This window comes from Dermacentor albipictus, chromosome 6 (assembly GCF_038994185.2).
Source record: "Dermacentor albipictus isolate Rhodes 1998 colony chromosome 6, USDA_Dalb.pri_finalv2, whole genome shotgun sequence".
Lineage (NCBI taxonomy): Eukaryota > Metazoa > Arthropoda > Arachnida > Ixodida > Ixodidae > Dermacentor > Dermacentor albipictus.
This window is the reverse complement of record NC_091826.1, coordinates 55,032,161-55,051,047: the sequence shown is the minus strand read 5'-3', so window position 1 is coordinate 55,051,047 and position 18,887 is coordinate 55,032,161. Positions and strand designations below refer to the sequence as shown.

The window sequence follows — 18,887 nt, the reverse complement described above, 5'->3', positions numbered from 1 at the left end:
CTGTTGCAGATATAGCAATTCTAGTCATTTAGCTGGATTATTTTGAGATGCAGACATTACCCGAGAAACTTACACGAGAAATCGAAACATACATTCAGCTAATTAAGAACAATCCACTAATTATCTTTTGAATTGGTTATTTTATGGCACGTATGGCAAATTACGAATTGTAGCCAGCGTCTTTGCAAGGCTTGTAATGAATTTCTAGAACGACGCCAGTTTGGAGATCAAACATGCCCAAAAAATTCACCGTTGTTCCACTTCCGTTTTTCACAAAAAACTCTCTTGTACAATGAACCACAAAAGTAACTGGAACGCCCATGTATTTCGTTCCACGATTTGGCAAATTATATCTCGACACGGGTGTCATTCTGGAAATTAATTTCAAGTGCATGCGTCTTGCAAGGTCACCGGCTACAATTGGTAAATTGCAATATGCCCCGTAAGCTTAATTAACTGACAAGTTAATTATTGATTTTTTCTTAATTATTTGAATATGTGGTTCGATTTCTGGTGCTAGTAATGTGCGCCTCTTCGAATAATCAAGCTCAAGGACAAGAATTATGCTACCTGCCACAGGCGATTTTTAAAAATTCCATAAACCTTAATATTGATCACCCTCTATACGCGTAGGCGCGTGCCTGCGTGCGAGTGTGAGCGCGTACATTCAAATTGGAAAAGTTAACATTTGTTATATAAAAATTAATTAAATAAAAAAACAAGCACGCAAACGACTGCGGTACCCGGCTCAGAGCGTGTTTGCAACCGCAGGACACCCGCCGTGACCTGACCATGGCGGTGCTTCCAGACCGGCCGCAAGGGGGCAGCAGCCTGAAGAAAGGACACGTAGAGCTTATGGTTGGTCTCGATGGCTAAATGCGAAACGTACCTGATCGCATGGTTAGATATTCTCGTCCAACAAACTGGAGCAGCCAGCTGCAAGGCGGAGCATTGAACCGTACTACCGTGCGCCGCCGAGGTAAATGATCAGGCGTCGCATGGTATTGGCAGTGAGGGCCTACCGAAACTGACGAGACACAAATACCGTGACGAAAGACCTGCGCATCGCATTTCTAGCATTGCGCTTGCCTATTTGTGAGTGCACTAAATTGCCTAAATCGAAGAGCTCGGGTCGGGGTCGCGAAAACACGTCTTGCGTCTTCGAAAATTATCGCTGTAGTTAAATGGCCCCTCACCATGCCCCAAAGCAAATTTTGGTTATACGCCGTAGGTTGTTACGTATCCTCTAGGGAGCGTTCTGGTGCAAAAATTTTTAAAATCGGCTCATTAATAGCCGAGATAGAAATATTTTAGTGTCGCGAATCCATGATTTCAGCAGGCGGGCTCCACTGCCAAGCAAGACGCTCTCTCCACTCGCACCGTCTAGCCTACGCTAGTGAAATTCCTACCCTGCGTTCTCAAATGCAGGAGCTCGAGGATTGCGTGACGCATACGTCACAGGCCCCGCCTTCATTTTTTTTTTCTCCTCGCTGTATTTTTTTTTTTTGGTGCCACGTCTTTTTGCCGACGGCGTGGCGCGCTATCTCTTGTCTCGATCGCGCAGCGCACGATTTTGCGCGCTGCGCACAAGGAAACATGACTAGCCGTGTTTTGCGTGTGACCTCTTTTATGCTTAGCGGCAGAGCGTTTACGATGCCGTAATTTATTGCTCTTTCGAACGTACATGAATAGACGAAAAGATATTCAGCAACGAAAATAGGTAAAATTAACACTTCTTCAAGACTGTAAAAAAATATTAGACATTAACTGCGCATATGTTCTGTGCGTGCTATTCGGTCAGTATTTGCGCGTGCTTTAAGGCCTTTGGTAAGTAAGTAGGAACTTATCATAGCTTCCGTGGGCATCCACGACGGCCGTGTGAGATGGAAAGAGTGATCTTTTCGCAAATGTTTCGGTTTCATTCGAAGTCTGACTTCGCTTGAATGCAAAAAAGTTCAACAAGAGCCGACACTCGGCAAAAACTGGCAACAGGGAATACGTCGCGCTAGTATTGATATCATCCGTTAGGTGACGCGAGCATCGGAAAAAAAAGAATGTGAAATGAAGCTAACAGACGATGTCTTTTTCTTTTTTTTTTTAACGCGGGAGCATTAAGGGCCCCGTGTGGCAGAAAATCCGGCGTCGGCGTTCCGCATCGACCATCCTGTGAGCAAAAAATTATTCCTGACCACGCAGGCCCTCTGTGTAGCGCGAGGACTTTACTGAACTAATCGAATTTCTCAAAGTAAAATTCATCAGAAAAATTATAAAGTACAATTTACACACAATCTACAGACATGATAGCGTCGGATTGAAACTTGAATACAGGAGAAAACACCATTCTGTCGCGCGGAAACTCAAACACAAACCCCTTTTTCAGCGTTTCTGTCATTCATAGAGCGGCGCGCTCGGTTCCTTGTGACACCATCCAGATGGCGCTCGCCTCCGCGCATCCGCAGCCTGCGCAAGAGGGCGCGTTTCTACCGGAATGTTCGCCTTCGCGCATAGCGTTCGCTGCCAGCGTTTTCAGGTGAATGTCACGGTTACATAAGCTGCATTTGCCGGGAAGCGTGAGAAGAAGTCGGGGATCTTTGAATGATATCGCGTTCCACTCCTAAAGGCGAATCTTAAGCGTCCCGTTGAAACTAAAAGGTTTTGCGTATAAATGAACTAGTTTGCGATTTATTAAGGCGAAAACCTTAGATCTTTTGTCTCAAGGTCGCGTTGTGAGGTACAGAAAATATAACGTGACCCTGCGAAGGCCAGAAGCGAACCAAAGCATGTCCAGCCGTTTATAAGAAATGATTAATGATTTGCGGTTAATTAAGGTCGGTTGAAGTGAATTAAGGTGTATTAAGGAGGATTAAGGTGGATGAAGGATTAAGATGGATTAGAGTGGATTGAGGTTGATTAAGGTGTATTAAGGAGGACTCGGGAGAATTAAGGCGGGTTACGATGGAATAAAGTGGATGACGGAGAATTAAGGTTGATTAGCGTGGATTAAGGAGGATTAAGCTGGATTACAGTAGGCTTTACAAGGCTTTCGCCTTCGCGTCTCTTGGGTGATAGCCAAGGACACCTGTGATTTTTTTTCTTGCGTTACCCAGAGACAAGCCAATGAGACGCCAAACGCCAGATCCATTTATCCTCCGGAGTATACCCTCGCAACGACGTGCCTCATAACCATATTCGGTGTTGGCACCTAAAAAACCCAGAATTTTTTTTCATATTTTCCTTTAACAAGCCATTCAATTACTCTTTTTGACGGACGCATGTGTGTTCCCCACCTGCAGGTGCATCGGTGGCACGCGACCAGCGACGACCTGGGAAACCCCGAGAGCCCGTGGGAGCCGACCATGACGCAACAGAAATTCATGGCGAGCGGTACTCACCGCGTGTTCCTCGGAACGGCCGCCGAGACCCAGCGGCTGCTTCGGCCGCAGGCGCTGCAGCTCGTCTACAGACCGCTGGTCGCGTTTGCGCCCGCGCAATGGAAGCCTTACAAAGAGGAGGTACGGCCCGTGCTCAGTTCTCACGCTCGCTGATCAAATACTACGGCTCATATCCACTATGCGTATGAGCTAGGGGTTCGTTCGTTCATTTTATTTGTTCTTCGCAATTACATGTTGCGACAGGGGAAACGGAGCAAAGCCGCTACTTGACGGCTTGAGAAAATCCTTGTCCCCGCTGTTCTTCTTCTCTCTCTCTTGGCAGCCACAGCAACAATATCGTCAATAAATGAAAAGAACTAGATAGTTTAGCTCATATACCCAACAGAAGTCATGCAAAACGTCATTTACCGTGGTAGAACACAGAATGTCGATATAGGAGCTGTCAATCTGCGCACTCGGGTGGCCACGGCAACTTACACTGCTCCACCTTTAACATTTCGGTGTAGTCAGAAAACAAGTCGGCCGCTATATCAAATTTGTCCGTTTTGATGCTCTATAAACAGGTGCAGTTACAGTATTGCTACGTCTGTGTTGTGTAAGTTGGTATGTTGTGTTGTGGAAGTTCGCGAACTTCGTGCTTAATATTTTTTTTCGAGTCACTATAGTTTTCAGCAACTTGCGTAAAAAAAAATGCACGAGGTTCTAAACCAAAACTCGCTCGCTGAAATGCCACAAATTTCGTTCGAATCAGTCAAGCTAGCGGCCGTCTCTCATGAGAGCATGTCGGCGAATTCGCATGTATTTCAATATGGAAATTGGAGTTGGCCCGAGGCTAAAGCTTCTTCCCAAACCGCATAACTTAATTTTTTTTAATCTGACGACTTCACTTATCTGCTCCGACAGATTTACGGCCGGCTGTGTGGATGCATGCTTGTTCGACATCGTGACAAATCCTAGCGCGTCTGCCTGTTGTCTCCTTTTACTGTCAGACTTCGCGTTTATGCGCTACTATCAATCAGTTAAGAGCTCGAGTGCAGGGTTTGTTCCGTCCAGGAATCCTTGCCGTTAAGCTTTCACGTGCGTCTTGGTGTCGCGATATCCGTGTATCATTCAAATAGTACAATAAGAGTTTGTGTGTGTGTATATATATATATATATATATATATATATATATTGTATTGCGACATCACTTATAAGCAAAACAAGGTATGTTCCATCGTTTCTGTTATGTCGTAACCTGCGCCTTTACTGTCGCCATGGTGCCGCAATTTTGGTGTTTGCGCAAGACTCCTGCAGCAGTACCAGCCTTCTGCGCAGGCTTGGGCTGTCGGCGACGCACACGAGCGTCATTGCGCACAATAAGGCGCCACACCGAGTCTGCAGACTGTGAGCTATGCCATGTATATACATCGATGAATCTACATATAAAGTATGTGTCATGCGACCGCCTTCAGTACGTGGACGAGCGACTGAGGCTGGTTGATGATCTTACCAGTCTCGACAGCCAACCGTTGTTGGAGGACGTTATATTGGACCCTTGGCCGTGGCTAACTAGTTCTAGTTTTCAGGCGATCTAAACCTTCGTTATTTCACTCATTTATGAATAATGGGCGTGCACTCTATACAGGATATACGAGTAGAATCTCCCTTTAGCGTTTTGCATCTCCCTAGTGTCGCCATCGTCACACGTCAAGTATTTATTTCTTTCCCTCTTCCCCTTCCCCTCAGCGCAGGGTAAATGGCTAGAGAAAAGTACCTCATGCCAACCTTTCCGCATTCCGTATTAAACTTCTCTCTTCAGCAAAAATGTGCAAAACTTCTCGAACTTTACATTCACCGACGACAAAATGACGACTAGGTAGCGTGTGTTGGTGGTAGTCGGGTGAGTAACCCCCGTCAGATTAACCAGAGAGTTTAAATTCGGGGATGCAAACCACACCGGGATGCAAGCCGCCGGTGGTACAGAAGAATCCAAAGCGAGCACAAAAGAGCGCTAAGGGCCCGTAGTGGAGTTTGGGTCCCCCAACGCTTGCGTGCAGTTTGCACCCTCTATACTAAATCTCACTGATTACTTGTGGCAATAACGGGAATCAGACACGAGTCAGCACATTGGCAGCGCGACGCAAGGTGGCTGTGCACAGCCATATACGCGGCACATTCTTGGTTGAACCTCGTTCCCGTAATGGGTTACACCCTCTACTCACAGAAAGAGGGAAGAAGTTGACTAGGCTGCGCCAGGTTTGCTACCCTCCAATGGGGAACGGGAGAATAGCAAGAGGTGTGTGACAGAGCTGGTTGATAATCCATCGTGAAAACAGTGCACCAGCTAACAGAAGAGTGACAGAGAAGATTGAAGGCCGAGCACGGATTTTCCAATATTTGTCTTACCAAGGGCACACGTACGCAAACAGCTCGCGTAGGTGACCTCCAAGCAAACTGCTGCATGGCCAAGTTGCGGAACGGAAAAGAAAACAAGCTTAAAAAACGCTGCTTTTCGATCATTAACAAAAGCCCAAGTACATTAAAATCAAGTTTTCGAACTTTACGTTCCAACACAACGATGTGATTATGAGGCACGTCGTAGTAAGGGACTCCGGATTAATTTTGACCATGTGGGTTTTTTAACGCGCACCGAAATCAATTTACACGGGTGCTTTTGCAGTTCGCACCCATCGAAATGTGGCCGCTGTGGCCAGGATATTTGATCCCGCGACCTCGTGCTTAGCAACGCAACACCAAAGCCAGCGACCACGGCGGGTCCAAAGTGCGTTATCACAGTGCACCATTCTCTGCGCAAAGAGTCATCATCATCATCATCATCATCATCAGCCTGGTTGCGCCCACTGCAGGGCAAAGGCCTCTCCCATGCTTCTCCAACAACCCCGGTCATGTACTAATTGTGGCCATGCCGTGCCTGCAAACTTCCTAATCTCATCCGCCCACTTAACTTTCTGCCGCCCCCTGCTACGCTTCCCTTCCCTTGGGATCCAGTCCGTAACCCTTAATGACCATCGGTTATCTTAAAGAGTAAGTTATCTATAAAGAGTAATGGCACGCAATAAAGCTAAAGCAGCTGCAACAATCTCCCCATTGCAGTTTTCCGGGCTGCGGTCAACGTTGCCCAGCACGGTGCACCTTCTGACGCTAGAAGCGCTATCGCGGACCCAAGTCCTCCTGCGGTTAGAGCATCTGGTCATCGACCAGCACGCGGTGCAGGTCAACGTCACGGTGAGTTATCGTAAGCCTTGCTCTTAGGTAGGGCCAATATCAGCTTTATTGATGTGTTAGCATTAAAAGTGTAAAAGTGGGAAAACGTGTTTGTTTCTGTGCGTGCGCGAGTAAAGTTTGGGAAGCCAGTTACGTGATAAAGTGTGGATGGGAGAGCTTAGAAGAGTGTGAATGTATGTATGTGTATGTATGTATGTATGCGAGTGCAACTGACGACGGACTGCTTCGGACCACTGTCAGTTGCACTTGGCTTCTCGAAGAGGCAAGCGGTGTGTCGGGTGAACAACTGAACAAGTGCTCCTAAATGCGGTGAACGCGGTTTATGTCACAGATCCGGGACCTCAAATAGGTGTGATGTAATGCTAACGCATTTGTCTCGCATTTACCACTAAATCGCCACCAATTGGTTTTTTTGCTCGCAATGACATGTTATGCTGGGCTTAGTACTTACACTATGTTGTGAAGCGTCCTGTCTGAAGCCCTTTGCGTGTCACAGGTACCTCGGGGTACACTTGGCACATGTATAATGTGACCATGCATGATTTTCTTTGCAAAGTTCTGTCATTTCGTCCTAGGCATCTGGTGCGTCTATTCACATTTGTTGGACACAACTTTAATTTCAGCAATTCGTTGAACTCTTCAGAATATTTTTCTCTGGCTACCCTGCCGCCAATGTCGGTGGTTAATGTCCCAATAGGAATGCTAAGCACATTTCAAGCACTACTGAATTTGTTTGCAGTGTCGCTTATTCAATGCGAGAGCATTTCTTTGTCTGCCTCTGTCCACTTTGCTGAATATGGGTTTCCAGCCTCTATGCGACGTTAAGGCTTCACTGATGACGCCACGACGACAACGGTTACCGTATAGGCCATATTATAGCAACTCAACAGGGTTATACAGTAAAAGGGAGCTTATACACCAACTTACACTAATAAAATGTTCCTTAAAAGCACTTTGTTAATTTAGTGATAATGGATGTATTATTAGAAAAGATGAAGATCAGAATTTTTTAACCATGAACCGGAACTTCAGCGCCGATACTTCAATGTGGCGTCACAGATTTTAATATTTCTTCTTCTTTGTATTTCGTTCGCTAAATTTGCAAAGTTCAACCTTTATCTCCTTTGAAATACAATGTGGTCCATTTTTACTAAAAACAATTCACTAGTGCCTAGCAGACACCATCACGACGAGCTAGTGCAATAACTTCAAGCTGGCATCGCTACCAGCCTTCCACTTTTGCAGCTTACCAAGCCTCTTATCACGACAAATATGGCCTATAGCATTTTAGAAGGATGGTAACTTATGAATACAAGTGAACTCATTTTTCACTAAACTCTCCCTTTAGAAACATTGGCACTCACAGCAATTTCAACGCATGGCGACGCTCTGTTATGTTAGTACCGTAGTCCAGAAGCCCGTGATCATCAAAGTGGGTTAAAGGGAGGCGAATAAATGCTCTAGCATTAAGGTTTTTTTTTTCCCCTTCTTAGTGGTGGCTGATGTTTGATGTAACATACAGGTTACCTACGAAAGTGCACTGCGTGCGGCCACTGTGCCGTCTCTACACTACGCCTTTTTAATCGTAGATGTCAGCATCATTCACGTTTTGCCCACATGGGTGTCCCTGTGCAGAGACTGCTGAGGGGCTTCCGGCTAAACGATGTAAGACCGGTGACCCTGGCCGCCAACCAGTTCCTTCCTGGACCCACCCGACTAAAGTGGCGAGTGCGTGGGCAACCAGGACCCACGACGACGACTGATCACCTAGCAATGCCAGCCATCACGGAGCAGAAGGGCACCAGCGACACGCTCGTTACACTGTCGCCAGGCCAAATAGTCAGCCTCATTGCAAAGATAGGAGAGCGAGAACCCTCACGTTAAATGGACAGACGTATACCTTCAGAGTACACAATATACACCGACTCCCAAGCCGCCATTCGCCACATACAGAACCGCACCCTACCCCATTCACTCCAACAAGAAGTCGAAAGAGCGGTCTCCACACTACAACCTTCCACCGTTTTCCTCTGCTGGGTCCCTGGGCATTCAGGGATTGACGGCAATGAGCTGGCCCATCAGCTCGCCCGTGATGTTTTTAACCGGGCACCGTTGATCGCCTGGTCGGGGCCCTCGCAGGATTCTGGGGGACTCTCCCTGCGCCGCACTATCAAGGAAGTTTACCTCCAGCTCCGTCTCGACAAGCGCCTCTACCCTGCCCCTCACCCATCACTCACTGTGCCGGAGGCTCGCCTTCTGCGGCACATCCAAATGAATGCACTGGTAACCCCTTCCCGCCTCTTTCTCTATCGCTCCGACCCCTCCTGTCCCGACTGCCCCTCTACTGTCCGGCTGCTCAGCAATCAAGTTCCTATCCTCCTCCTTCGCTTTCCATCACCACCTGGCTCGACTGGCTTGGCGCTGAAGGTGAAGAACAGCGTCGACTGGCCACCCAGGCGGTCGACATGCTCAGCCTGTAAATTTTGGCTGAATAAAAGTCTTATACTACTACTACTACCTTCTTGAGAACACAAGTTCAACCGCAACGGCCATTTTGATGCACTTGGCTGGCAACAGCCGTGAGATTGCCGTGCGGTGTTGAAAGTGCTTTGATCTTGGAGCTTAACTTGCTGCTTTTCCATGCACATTTCACGGTCGGTCCCTTTATTGCCAAGTTTATTCACCTTGACACAACTGAGAGTGGTGGACCGCACGTACTCCTGCACATAATGTACTGCAGAAATGTCAAGGGTCACGAATAAAGCAACCTCAAGCGTTGGGGATTGTCCATACTCCAGACAGAAATAAGTGGGACAATGCAGCCCCGGCACAGTACTGCTCTTCCTGACGCCATGGTCTTTAAAGTATCTTCTTTACACAAGGAAAACACAGCTCTGCAATAAGTCACTGCTGCATTAATTATTAACACTGTTGGGAAAATTTACAAAAACATTCAAAAACAAAAAGCAGGCCACACATTACATGTTACTGAGACACCAGCTGACCGCATCATAACTATTCTGATGCACTGCAAAAAATAAAGAAGCCATCCATATTTTGCTCATGCCTCTACCCGATGTATAGCAAGTCATGTCACCCAACTTTTCAGAGAAATCACAAAGCGCTGAAATGTAAAAAGAATGATGACTTTTCACAGTGGCTATGCTTCTAGACTTTAAAAACTTTCCACTTCATTTAACTCCGCATTCAGCAATTGTCTACCACCTCTACCGAGGTTTCATTACTTTTTTTTTCAAACCATGGGGACGGTAACTGAACCCTTGAGCTACGCTACTTTTTCAATTAGAGCAAAGGTATAGGAAAAGCTTAAGCCCATTTCTACCCATTTTTTTTTTCCACTGAAAATAATTTAAGGCATGTTTTTACGACAGCCATGACTTTTATAATTTCAGCGAGCGTCTCAATTTGCTATACCCGCTCCTGCTCTACCAGATTATCCATTTATTGGCATCATCCACACATCACAGCACTACAAGTCCGAAACAATGAGTCGTACAGGCTTTGCAAGGAGCATGTTTTCTGTGAAATGTTGACACTAGGAAGCTTTCAATGATGACGATGGCAGAATTATCTTTTTACATGAGAAAACCACTATCAGACTATGAGACGCGCCATAGTAGAGGAATACCAGATTCATTCTGGCCCCCTGGGAATCTTTAGAGGGGCCCTGAACCACACCTCGGGCTTAATACAACATAGTCTGCAGGTATCATATACTGCTGTGCAGTGAAGTTTCACTGTCGTATGCGGTCCATGCAGCTCACAAGCAGGGTGCGAAGTCACCTTCCTCTCAAACACACTTTTCAACAGGAGCCTGCTCCTCATTCTCTTCTAGACACGTTATTTCGTAAAAAAGTGGATTCCCATACGCGACTGCTATTGGCGTATTGGTCTGCTGCGCAGCGCAGATACCGCCGCCGCTATGGGGTGCTGCCAGGAGTCCACTGGCTAAGCACATTCCGGCTAATGAAATTTGAACTGCGCCCCACGGCGACATTAAGAAGGCGGAGTGTGGGCACGCCCCACTCTGCCATATCCTTCGCAGTGCAAGGCATTGAAGAAGGAACGGGAGCACAGCGGAAGTAGCGTTTGATTGCCAAATACCTGTGCTTCTGCTGAATTTCCCTTCAAATGCCTTACTCCACTTCGATAACAAGTGGTTCAGGGCTCCTTCAACCTGCATCTAAATTTATGCACACAAATGTTTTTTTTCAAATGGGAAATTGCCAAATCCCCCACTGGAAAATGTAAAACTTGCTTCTTAAACGAATGGGTGAACTGATTTACAGTGTAACCACGGCCAAGATGAGCTTAGCAATCTCATTCCTCAAACAAGGAAAGCACACAAACGAAACGATACACAGCCTTGGTGTTCACCAATTTATTTAAACGCGTCCATCAGTAGTCCCTGCAAAGAAAAGAAATAAAGACAAACATGTAAAATTTGCCTCTGCAACACCCTCGTAATGCCATCCTTACTTTGCGACATAGCCATCCTTCTGGGCCAACCGAGTGATGGAGTCATCAGATTCCCCCTGCAAACAAAAACACATGGTTCATTACAAGCCAGACAAGACATGACAATAATATGCCTTGAGCAACTTCAAGGAGAAAGAACAGTTTTACTGTGGTCAAACGTGACATGTCGCTGGAGCCAACAATTCAACATTTGTCTCAGTAGGAGCAACAGCTGTTGCTGCCCTGATGAAGATACTCATTGTTCGATCACTGTTACTTGCCAGTAACACAGTGGCATGCTCACATGCGAAGCTACAACTCTCGAGAAATTCAACATTGTTCAGCAAGCAAGTCAATGATGGCTCCCACAATTAAGCTTTCTCAAGCTTCCTGTACATAAGGTGAACAGCTCAGCAGGAACATTGATGTGAGTGAACACAATTCTTGTGCCGGCTGTGGAAAGTACAATGCGACCCTTGCTTCACTGCTGAGCTGAGTAGATGGTGGTAGTACATCCATTTGGCTTCCATAATTTTGCAGCCCAGGCAAACCTGCATTGCTTGTTTCTGTGACATATGCTCATCAGAAATGCAACATCACAGCAATTGTTTGATGTGCTAGAGCATGTGAGAACGTGAACAGAGTGGACCATAGTTTTAATGTTCAGCTAAGATAGTAAACAGTCGAAACTCGGGATAACGAAATCTTGCAAAAACAAAATTCTCACGACAATGAAACATTTTCATATGCCCGGCGAATGCTCGCAGGATTCAATGCATTTCGTACCTCTCAGCAATGAAATGTCACTGTACTGCAATCCTGCATCAACGAATTTTGCCAGAACTCCACATGTTACTAACTTGCTTAAGGCTAGCAGGTTCCAAAATGTGCTCTAATGTCACTGTTTTGCACTAAAATTGCGTAAAATACCACATTACACTTGTGTGAGCGCCGCCATTTTTGTTCACAAAAACAACCAAGCGCCGAAAGCGATCAGTGCACTGGAACACGTCATGGCCGCCATCTTGTTTGTTGATTGCCATTTGAAGCGGCACCCATGTTGCTACCAACATGTGACTATAGTTCTTGCACGCCTGCTAGCTGAGATCGTAGACTGTGGTTCAAAACGGTGTTCAGTTTGTGTTCCCCGCAGATGACGACTTGGCGAGGTCCACGCCAATTGCGTGAGGCGAAAGTGAACACAAACTGAATGCGCGTTTTGAACAACAATCACCGATCATGGCAGTGAACAGCGTAATGTGCGCCTCGGTGAGAAAAATGCAGCAAAAACAAAAAAATACACATTCCGCCGACATGGAATTGTTTATGCTGTTTGAGATTGCAATCGCAGCATACGCAGTGTCGTGCATCGGGCCGTGATTGAGCAATGATCTGAGAATACGCATCCCTTGCTTCAAGAACGCTGGTTTTGGTGCCACCCTACAGGCATCGCGTGTGGATTCGGCACCGGACGTAGATTTGCGCTAAAAGGCAATTATCTCGATCATTTGCCTTCAGGCAACAGCATGCAGTGGAGAAATTCTGCTGCATGCGCTGCTGCTCCGCGTCCAGTGCCGAGCTACGCAAAATCTCGCAAAAGTAATCGCATCTGCGAAAGCAAGTGACTGAGGATATTACGTTGCAGCAGTACTGCCAGGGCTGGTCGACGCATGCGGCGCACTTTGTACTGTTGGCAATGCAGTTCTACATCATCGAGCAAAGCTCGCAAAGTAGGCTAACACAATTTTGACAGTGAAGTTTTGTTTTGCGATGCGTTACCTATCTGTGCTGTCTCTTTTCACAATTCTCGCGAAAGCGGATCTTTTCGCGTTCCCCAGCGATTTCGTGGTTGCGAGGTTGAGCTGTACATATATAGAGCTGCTCTTAATCATTGCACACACTCAGAAATCCATGCTCAAAAGTGTAAGGACATTCTGTGGGCAAGAACATTTCACGATACTTTCTACCCAACCTCCCCTTTCAAAATACCTGCAAAAGCTGCTCCAATGCGCGCACATATGCACACACAAAAATCCATGCTCAAAACAAGTGTAAGGACATTTCGTGGGCAAGAACATCCCATCAAACTTTTGAATGAAGCTCCTGTCTTCAAAACGCTGCAAGCTTCTCCAATGCCAGAGCAACGAAATCTTTTGCTGTGCACACACATGCTACTCTCTCAATGGATCGCACCCATTGTGTTCCTGTTCCTCTGATGAGCATGTATAAAGTAGAATGGCTTTGACCAGTTTACAATGAATGAATGAATGAATGCATCACCACTCCCTTCAATCACAAAGCTGCGAGTGCCGATACTGTAGCCACAGGTACAGCTTACTAGTGGTTGAACACACATGCATATTCATTATAAAGGTGTCTCAGCATTCACACAAATGAAGACCTACCAGATCTGCATAGAACAAGTTGATACATTCTCCTTACCATCCAATAGGTGACAATTACCTCACAGCTTCAAGCAGCAGTGGCTTTTAATGACCCTGTTTGTGGAGCAGTTTGTTCTAGAGAAATGAGATGCCGCTTTCAGCGGGCTTCCTCAGCGACAGCGCACGAATACGAAACCATTACCGCTTCCACTTTGCTTCTGTGCGATCAGCTGTCAGAAATGCAACTGAGTTCTCGCTAATGCACTGTGCTCCAATCATGCTGGACTGAATCATGAGGATTGAAGACGTATGCAGTAGTTGGCGGCAAAAATAGTGACTGGCATACTAAGGAATGGAATGAATCTGTACAACCAAGTTCACGGACCGTTGCTGTAAGTGTCCGTACGTGTTACCAGCACTTCCTAGGATATAGAAATTTGCTCATACGCCAGCATTACATCGCTAACCTTCAAAGAAAGTGCTTCAGACCCGGAATGACAGTAAGAGTGAGTACTGCTTGTTAAAACAATGACAAAGAGAATAACGCTGCTTACTGTCGTAGTACGCCTCGCGCACAGTATCTACACCAACTGGCATGGAATCCTACTCCCACTAACGATGTGTCAATACCGTATTTACTCCCATAATGATCGCGCTTTTCTGTAAAAAAAAAATTGACGCAAATTTAGGGGTGCGATCATCACACAAGTTAAAGTTTTTTTTTTTCATCCCACATTTGCTGCGGGATGACAACAGGTCAACAAAGCGAGCAAAAGTACTGAGCTCATGTAGATCCTCCAGCGTGGCTGCCGTAAAGCCAGTCTGAAAATTACTCAGTGTGGCTTCCATAAGTATTGCCTATACAAAGGATCCTATGGCACCAAGGATGACGTCGTTCGGGTACCCAAAAACATCGAAAAAACATCCTACGAGAATGACTTCTGCAGCACTTTCTATGAGAATGCTGCTTGTGGCATGGCCTAGCGAGATTTTATGGCTGAGCTTGCCATAAATAAAAGTGCGTCATGTTCAAAGTTTGTCGTTTTTAAAAAAAGATATAGGTCAACCTATATTCGAATTAAAATACTGTATTTCTCAGCGAGTTTAATATTTAAGCCAGCCTATATTAGTGTTCAACCTATGTTCAAGTAAATACAGTAAGCATGTTCATGCCTCCGTACAAGATAGCCACAGTGAAACTGTTTGCTGATGTCTCATTTCATGAGGTCAGTCATCAAACCTTACTTCTCACCACAGAACAATACAGACATATAGCTAAAACATTTATCTTTGCATTTGATGAAAAGGGCTAACATTGATAAAGTTATGCCATCACTAATACATGTCTCTGCATTCAATGAAAACAAGCTTTCTTTCATTACGTATCGGTATTACTGTACAGGTGAAAAATGAGACAATATCTGTTCCCATCATTAAAATGCCACTGTCAAATTATTTGTCAGCATGTTGCATTTTCACATGTCTAAATACATTTTCCTACTTGACCTTTTGAACAAACAATTGGTACTCAGTGGCTGTCTTGTGAGTCTCCACTTTTGGGTTTTGGCCGAGTTCTCGCATTTAAGTAGCAATACACCCAGGCATTCATTGCATAGCGAGGGCCTTGATTGTGGCAGGAGTGATGCCTTCAAGTAGCATATGATGCATTATTGGCTAACTGCCTGCTCCTCAGGAGCACACACGACTTGATGATACTGTTATGTTGTCAGGTGTTGAAGATTCGGTGCATGCACTAATTGTACTTTCATCTATCTGTGGTGACAGCATGATAATGGTACCGTAAAAACCGGAATATAGGTCAAACTTTTTTTCAAAAAACCATCGAGAAAAGTCGACCCTCGACTTATATACCGGACATTGACGGAAAAACTACGGAAATCTTGCAACAATGGGCGGATGAAGTAAACAGCCGCCATCGCCATCAGCAGCAGCGCGGCTTCTATGGCGGCGTGGCGACGTTGTGCCACCGGCATTTTGCGTTTCCATTGTCGCAAAGTTATATTAATTAAAGGCGGCATTTTCATTTTGTTTCAAAGTGAGCGGAAGCCGACGTCAATTCACCGTCGCCTTCAAGAAAAAGGCGATTGAGTACGTGGAAGCCCACGGCAACCTGGCGGCACAGCGCGAACTTGAAGTATCCGAAAAGAGCATTCGGTAATGGCGGAGGCAAAAGCAACGTATTACAACTTGCAGCAACCAAAAGAAAACGTCATTTCGTGCCGGATCGCAGGGGACTGCAGAACTGGAAGGCAAGGTTGCGGAGTCCGTCCGAGAGCTGCGTGCAAGATCGCTGCCTGTGACTGCCGAATGCATCCGTTTGAAAGCGGTAGAGATCGCACGCGCCTATGGACTGGGCAGCGAGAAGCACTCGTCATCCAACTCTGATTGAAGGCGTTGCTCTGATTCGGAGTAGCGCTTGCGCACTTCGTGCCCTTCTGTGTACTGTACACCCTGCCAATTTTTAACAGTATCGCATGACCATCGACCCGTGTGTTTGTCAGCACCTTGTCATCACGGCACGGAGCGGCGAAACAGCGAAAGTAAGGGCATGTGTACACATGCACATATCTCATTTGTTTCGCTGCTCAGCGCCATTAATAAGGTGCTGACAAGCATGCGGGTCGATGGTCGCGTGATACCGCTAAAAAACTTGGCCAGGTGCACATGCGAGCAGCATTTAAATAAATACTGTCACCATTGCGCAACCCCCTGAGTCGCATTTGTTTCACGGTAAGGGTGTCATGTCTTTCGATACTTTTGCCATTGAAATTTTTTTTTTCATTTTGATGAATTTGTTAGTTGGGGGATTGACCTATATTCCGATCCGACCTATAGTCCGGTTTTTACGGTAGATATATGGACTGAACGAGTCGTAGTCAAGCATACGTGCAGTCAGCGATGTGTTGACAAACTTCGGCTTTATTAATAGACAGTCCCGCTCGGGAATACTTTCACTTTGACAACATTTTGTATGACTATCACCAGACACGTCGACGAACAATGGTGTTCCAGGCCAAGAATGCTGTCGCTCGTAGACGCCGACGTGTCTGATGCTAGTGATGTGAAATCTCTCGTATTACCGAACGTGATCATGCGACAATACGGCACACACTTTTCAGCCACTCATGGAATAACGCCGCTTGCTTTCTGGCAAATTTGGATATTTTGGACTGCCATTCATTTCGAATTCGGGGTGGTCCCTAACAAGCCCTAATTTTTGGTCAGCGATGCCTAGATAATGTGAAATTCAATTATTAAGCCGCTTTAGTCGTGTGCTATGCACGTCTGCAGACCATTGAGGCCAGACATATATTGTGCAGTCGGTAATGTTGCCGCACTTCGGCGCAAGATCTCGTTTTTTTTATCAGGACGGCACAGGAAATCTCGTTTGGAACAATTTGGTGCAGGAATAGGAGTACTATGTGATGGAACGGCATTGCGCACATAATGTGGAAGATGAGAGTTCACCTACCAGCGGGAACTTTCCGTCCACTATCATTTCTTTTTTTTTTTCTTGACTGATTTCTACATTTGTCTGGCATTGTCTTGGAGTGATGCTACTGGCTCATGCTGCTTTGGAGCAGCCAAAAATGCACTTTGAAGCAGTAAAATGGACTTTCAGAGCAGGTTTATGAAGCTGACTGCAAACTACATTATACGGAGCTTCTACAGTGGGCCTGCCACGTGAAGGCAGCAAGTGGTCACTGGTTCATCAACTCAATACAAACACTAAAAATGCTGCCTACCCCTGCCTTCATCGCAATCATCTGACGAAGCGGCAACTTAGAAAAGCATGAAAGCACTTGCACGTGTTATGTGCAGATTTCAGAGGCGTTTTCAGAACCTTCAGTGTGATCTCGCTGCTACAAATCTATCCTTTAAACACGAAGCAATCTATGAAAAAATAAAAACATATGTTGATAATGCAGCAGAGCCTCAAGTAATAGACGCACTCTGCTTCATTACATCCCTAAATGGAATGGAAGCCTTTCGGCACATGGTGGGCATGGACTTCTCATATATCGCAGAAATGTAGCAGGATGTAGCAGGCTTTGCCTCTCAGCACAGCGGTAGCATCACTGGTCTTGTTTCAATTGCTTACTTATGCTCAATACCAATCTTTGCTATGTGCTTCAACTTATTTCTACTGCTACATTATTTTGTGCTTGTTTTGGGTGCCCACAGTGGCATGTTGCTCGCAACACTCTAGTGCCGAGCTGCCAATCACGCACCGAGCCAGGTACCAGCTGAAGCAAATTGCTGTGGAGCGCACACACTTCGATTTTGATGACTGCAAAACGGCACATGCATGGGGCGACGGCCTACGAGTTCAAATTTTGTTTGAAATCAACAGTACTACCACTCATCCACAGGTTTCACAATGCACAACTCACCATGCGGCGGATGGCACCACAGATGGCATAGGCCGTTGTTTCGCCGGTCGCCCGGCCGGACTGCTCATCCACCTAGAATAAGGACGGTCACTTATCAAAATGGTTTCAAGAAAGCTGTATGGCTAACCTCAAGTAAGCTTTGTGCTTTTCTGTGTAGTAAACGGTCATGACAGTACTGCCAGGAGCAACGCAAGTTTTACGAAGTATACAATCACATGCCGTGGCTTCTTTCATTTTTTATTGCTCTTGACAGACTGATTCTTCGTTAAGCTGAATCAAGTGCTGAGCACCAATCGTTCCCTAGTATGAACGAACATGATCAACAATGAATGGCACAAATACACGCGTAAGTACTCCATCATGCGCGCATACACATATACATGCACACTGTATACAGTTACGTGACGAACAAATGATGCAGCACATGCTCTAATGTCGCTGCCTAAGCATGTCGCAAAAAAATGCTGAACGCAACTTACAATGGCCAAGTTGATCTGGATGGAGGCATGGTCCTTGGCGTGGATGATGCGGTTGCTCGTAGAGCTGCAAAAAGTTTTGCCGGGTCAGATGTTAGTTTCAACACTCTGGGTCATCACTCGAAGCGGAAATATCGCGTACAACGCAACAAACCCCAGCCGGCAGAAGAGAAGTGCTCGAACACGTGCACTCACCACTTGCGGGGAATGTACAGATCCACGTATTCTCCGGCCTCGTTCTGCATGGTTGGCTAACCTGAAGTTGCTCACGAACACTGTCACGAAAAGAAAAAGACGATTAAATGCCGCTTTCACGGCAAATATGCCACGAAATCGCCGTCCAAAATTTTGCCGTACCTTCAGAAATGGCGTCAGCGTTGAGAAAGAATCAGACCTGGCGTTACCTGTTTTCGGATTATACAGCCGCTAAGGAAGTACGGCGCTAGTAACTTCATAATTTGAAAAATTTTTTTTTCTAACCATAGCTGCTACAAATTATAAAATAACGTAAAA

At 45.9% G+C, this 18,887-nt stretch overlaps 2 protein-coding genes across 6 annotated transcripts in view; one reads left to right on the top strand and one right to left on the bottom strand.

Moving 5' to 3' along the window:
* The window catches only part of LOC135907804 (lysosomal alpha-mannosidase-like), a 73,972-nt gene extending 64,826 nt beyond the window's left edge, over nucleotides 1–9,146 (top strand). For 4 of the 5 annotated variants that reach the window (XM_065439550.1, XM_065439549.2, XM_065439548.1 and 1 more), the window contains 4 exons: nucleotides 772–858; nucleotides 3,294–3,512; nucleotides 6,489–6,620; nucleotides 8,256–9,146. In XM_065439550.1, coding sequence (XP_065295622.1) covers nucleotides 772–858; nucleotides 3,294–3,512; nucleotides 6,489–6,620; nucleotides 8,256–8,504 — 687 coding nt within the window. In that variant the 3' untranslated portion in view covers nucleotides 8,505–9,146. Of the gene's footprint in view, nucleotides 1–771; nucleotides 859–3,293; nucleotides 3,513–6,488; nucleotides 6,621–8,255 lie in introns of those variants that run through there. The other variant, XR_010566122.1, reaches the window with a different exon arrangement.
* Nucleotides 9,147–11,006: 1,860 nt separating this feature from the next.
* RpS21 (ribosomal protein S21) lies at nucleotides 11,007–18,806 on the bottom strand. The gene is made up of 6 exons (XM_065439545.1): nucleotides 18,732–18,806; nucleotides 18,570–18,649; nucleotides 18,378–18,441; nucleotides 17,899–17,970; nucleotides 11,121–11,176; nucleotides 11,007–11,049 (listed from the first exon to the last, which is right to left on the bottom strand). Exons 2-6 carry the CDS (start codon nucleotides 18,617–18,619, stop codon nucleotides 11,040–11,042), a joined length of 252 nt encoding a protein of 83 aa, XP_065295617.1. The 5' UTR covers nucleotides 18,620–18,649; nucleotides 18,732–18,806; the 3' UTR covers nucleotides 11,007–11,039.
* Between the last annotated feature and the right edge of the window lie 81 nt (nucleotides 18,807–18,887).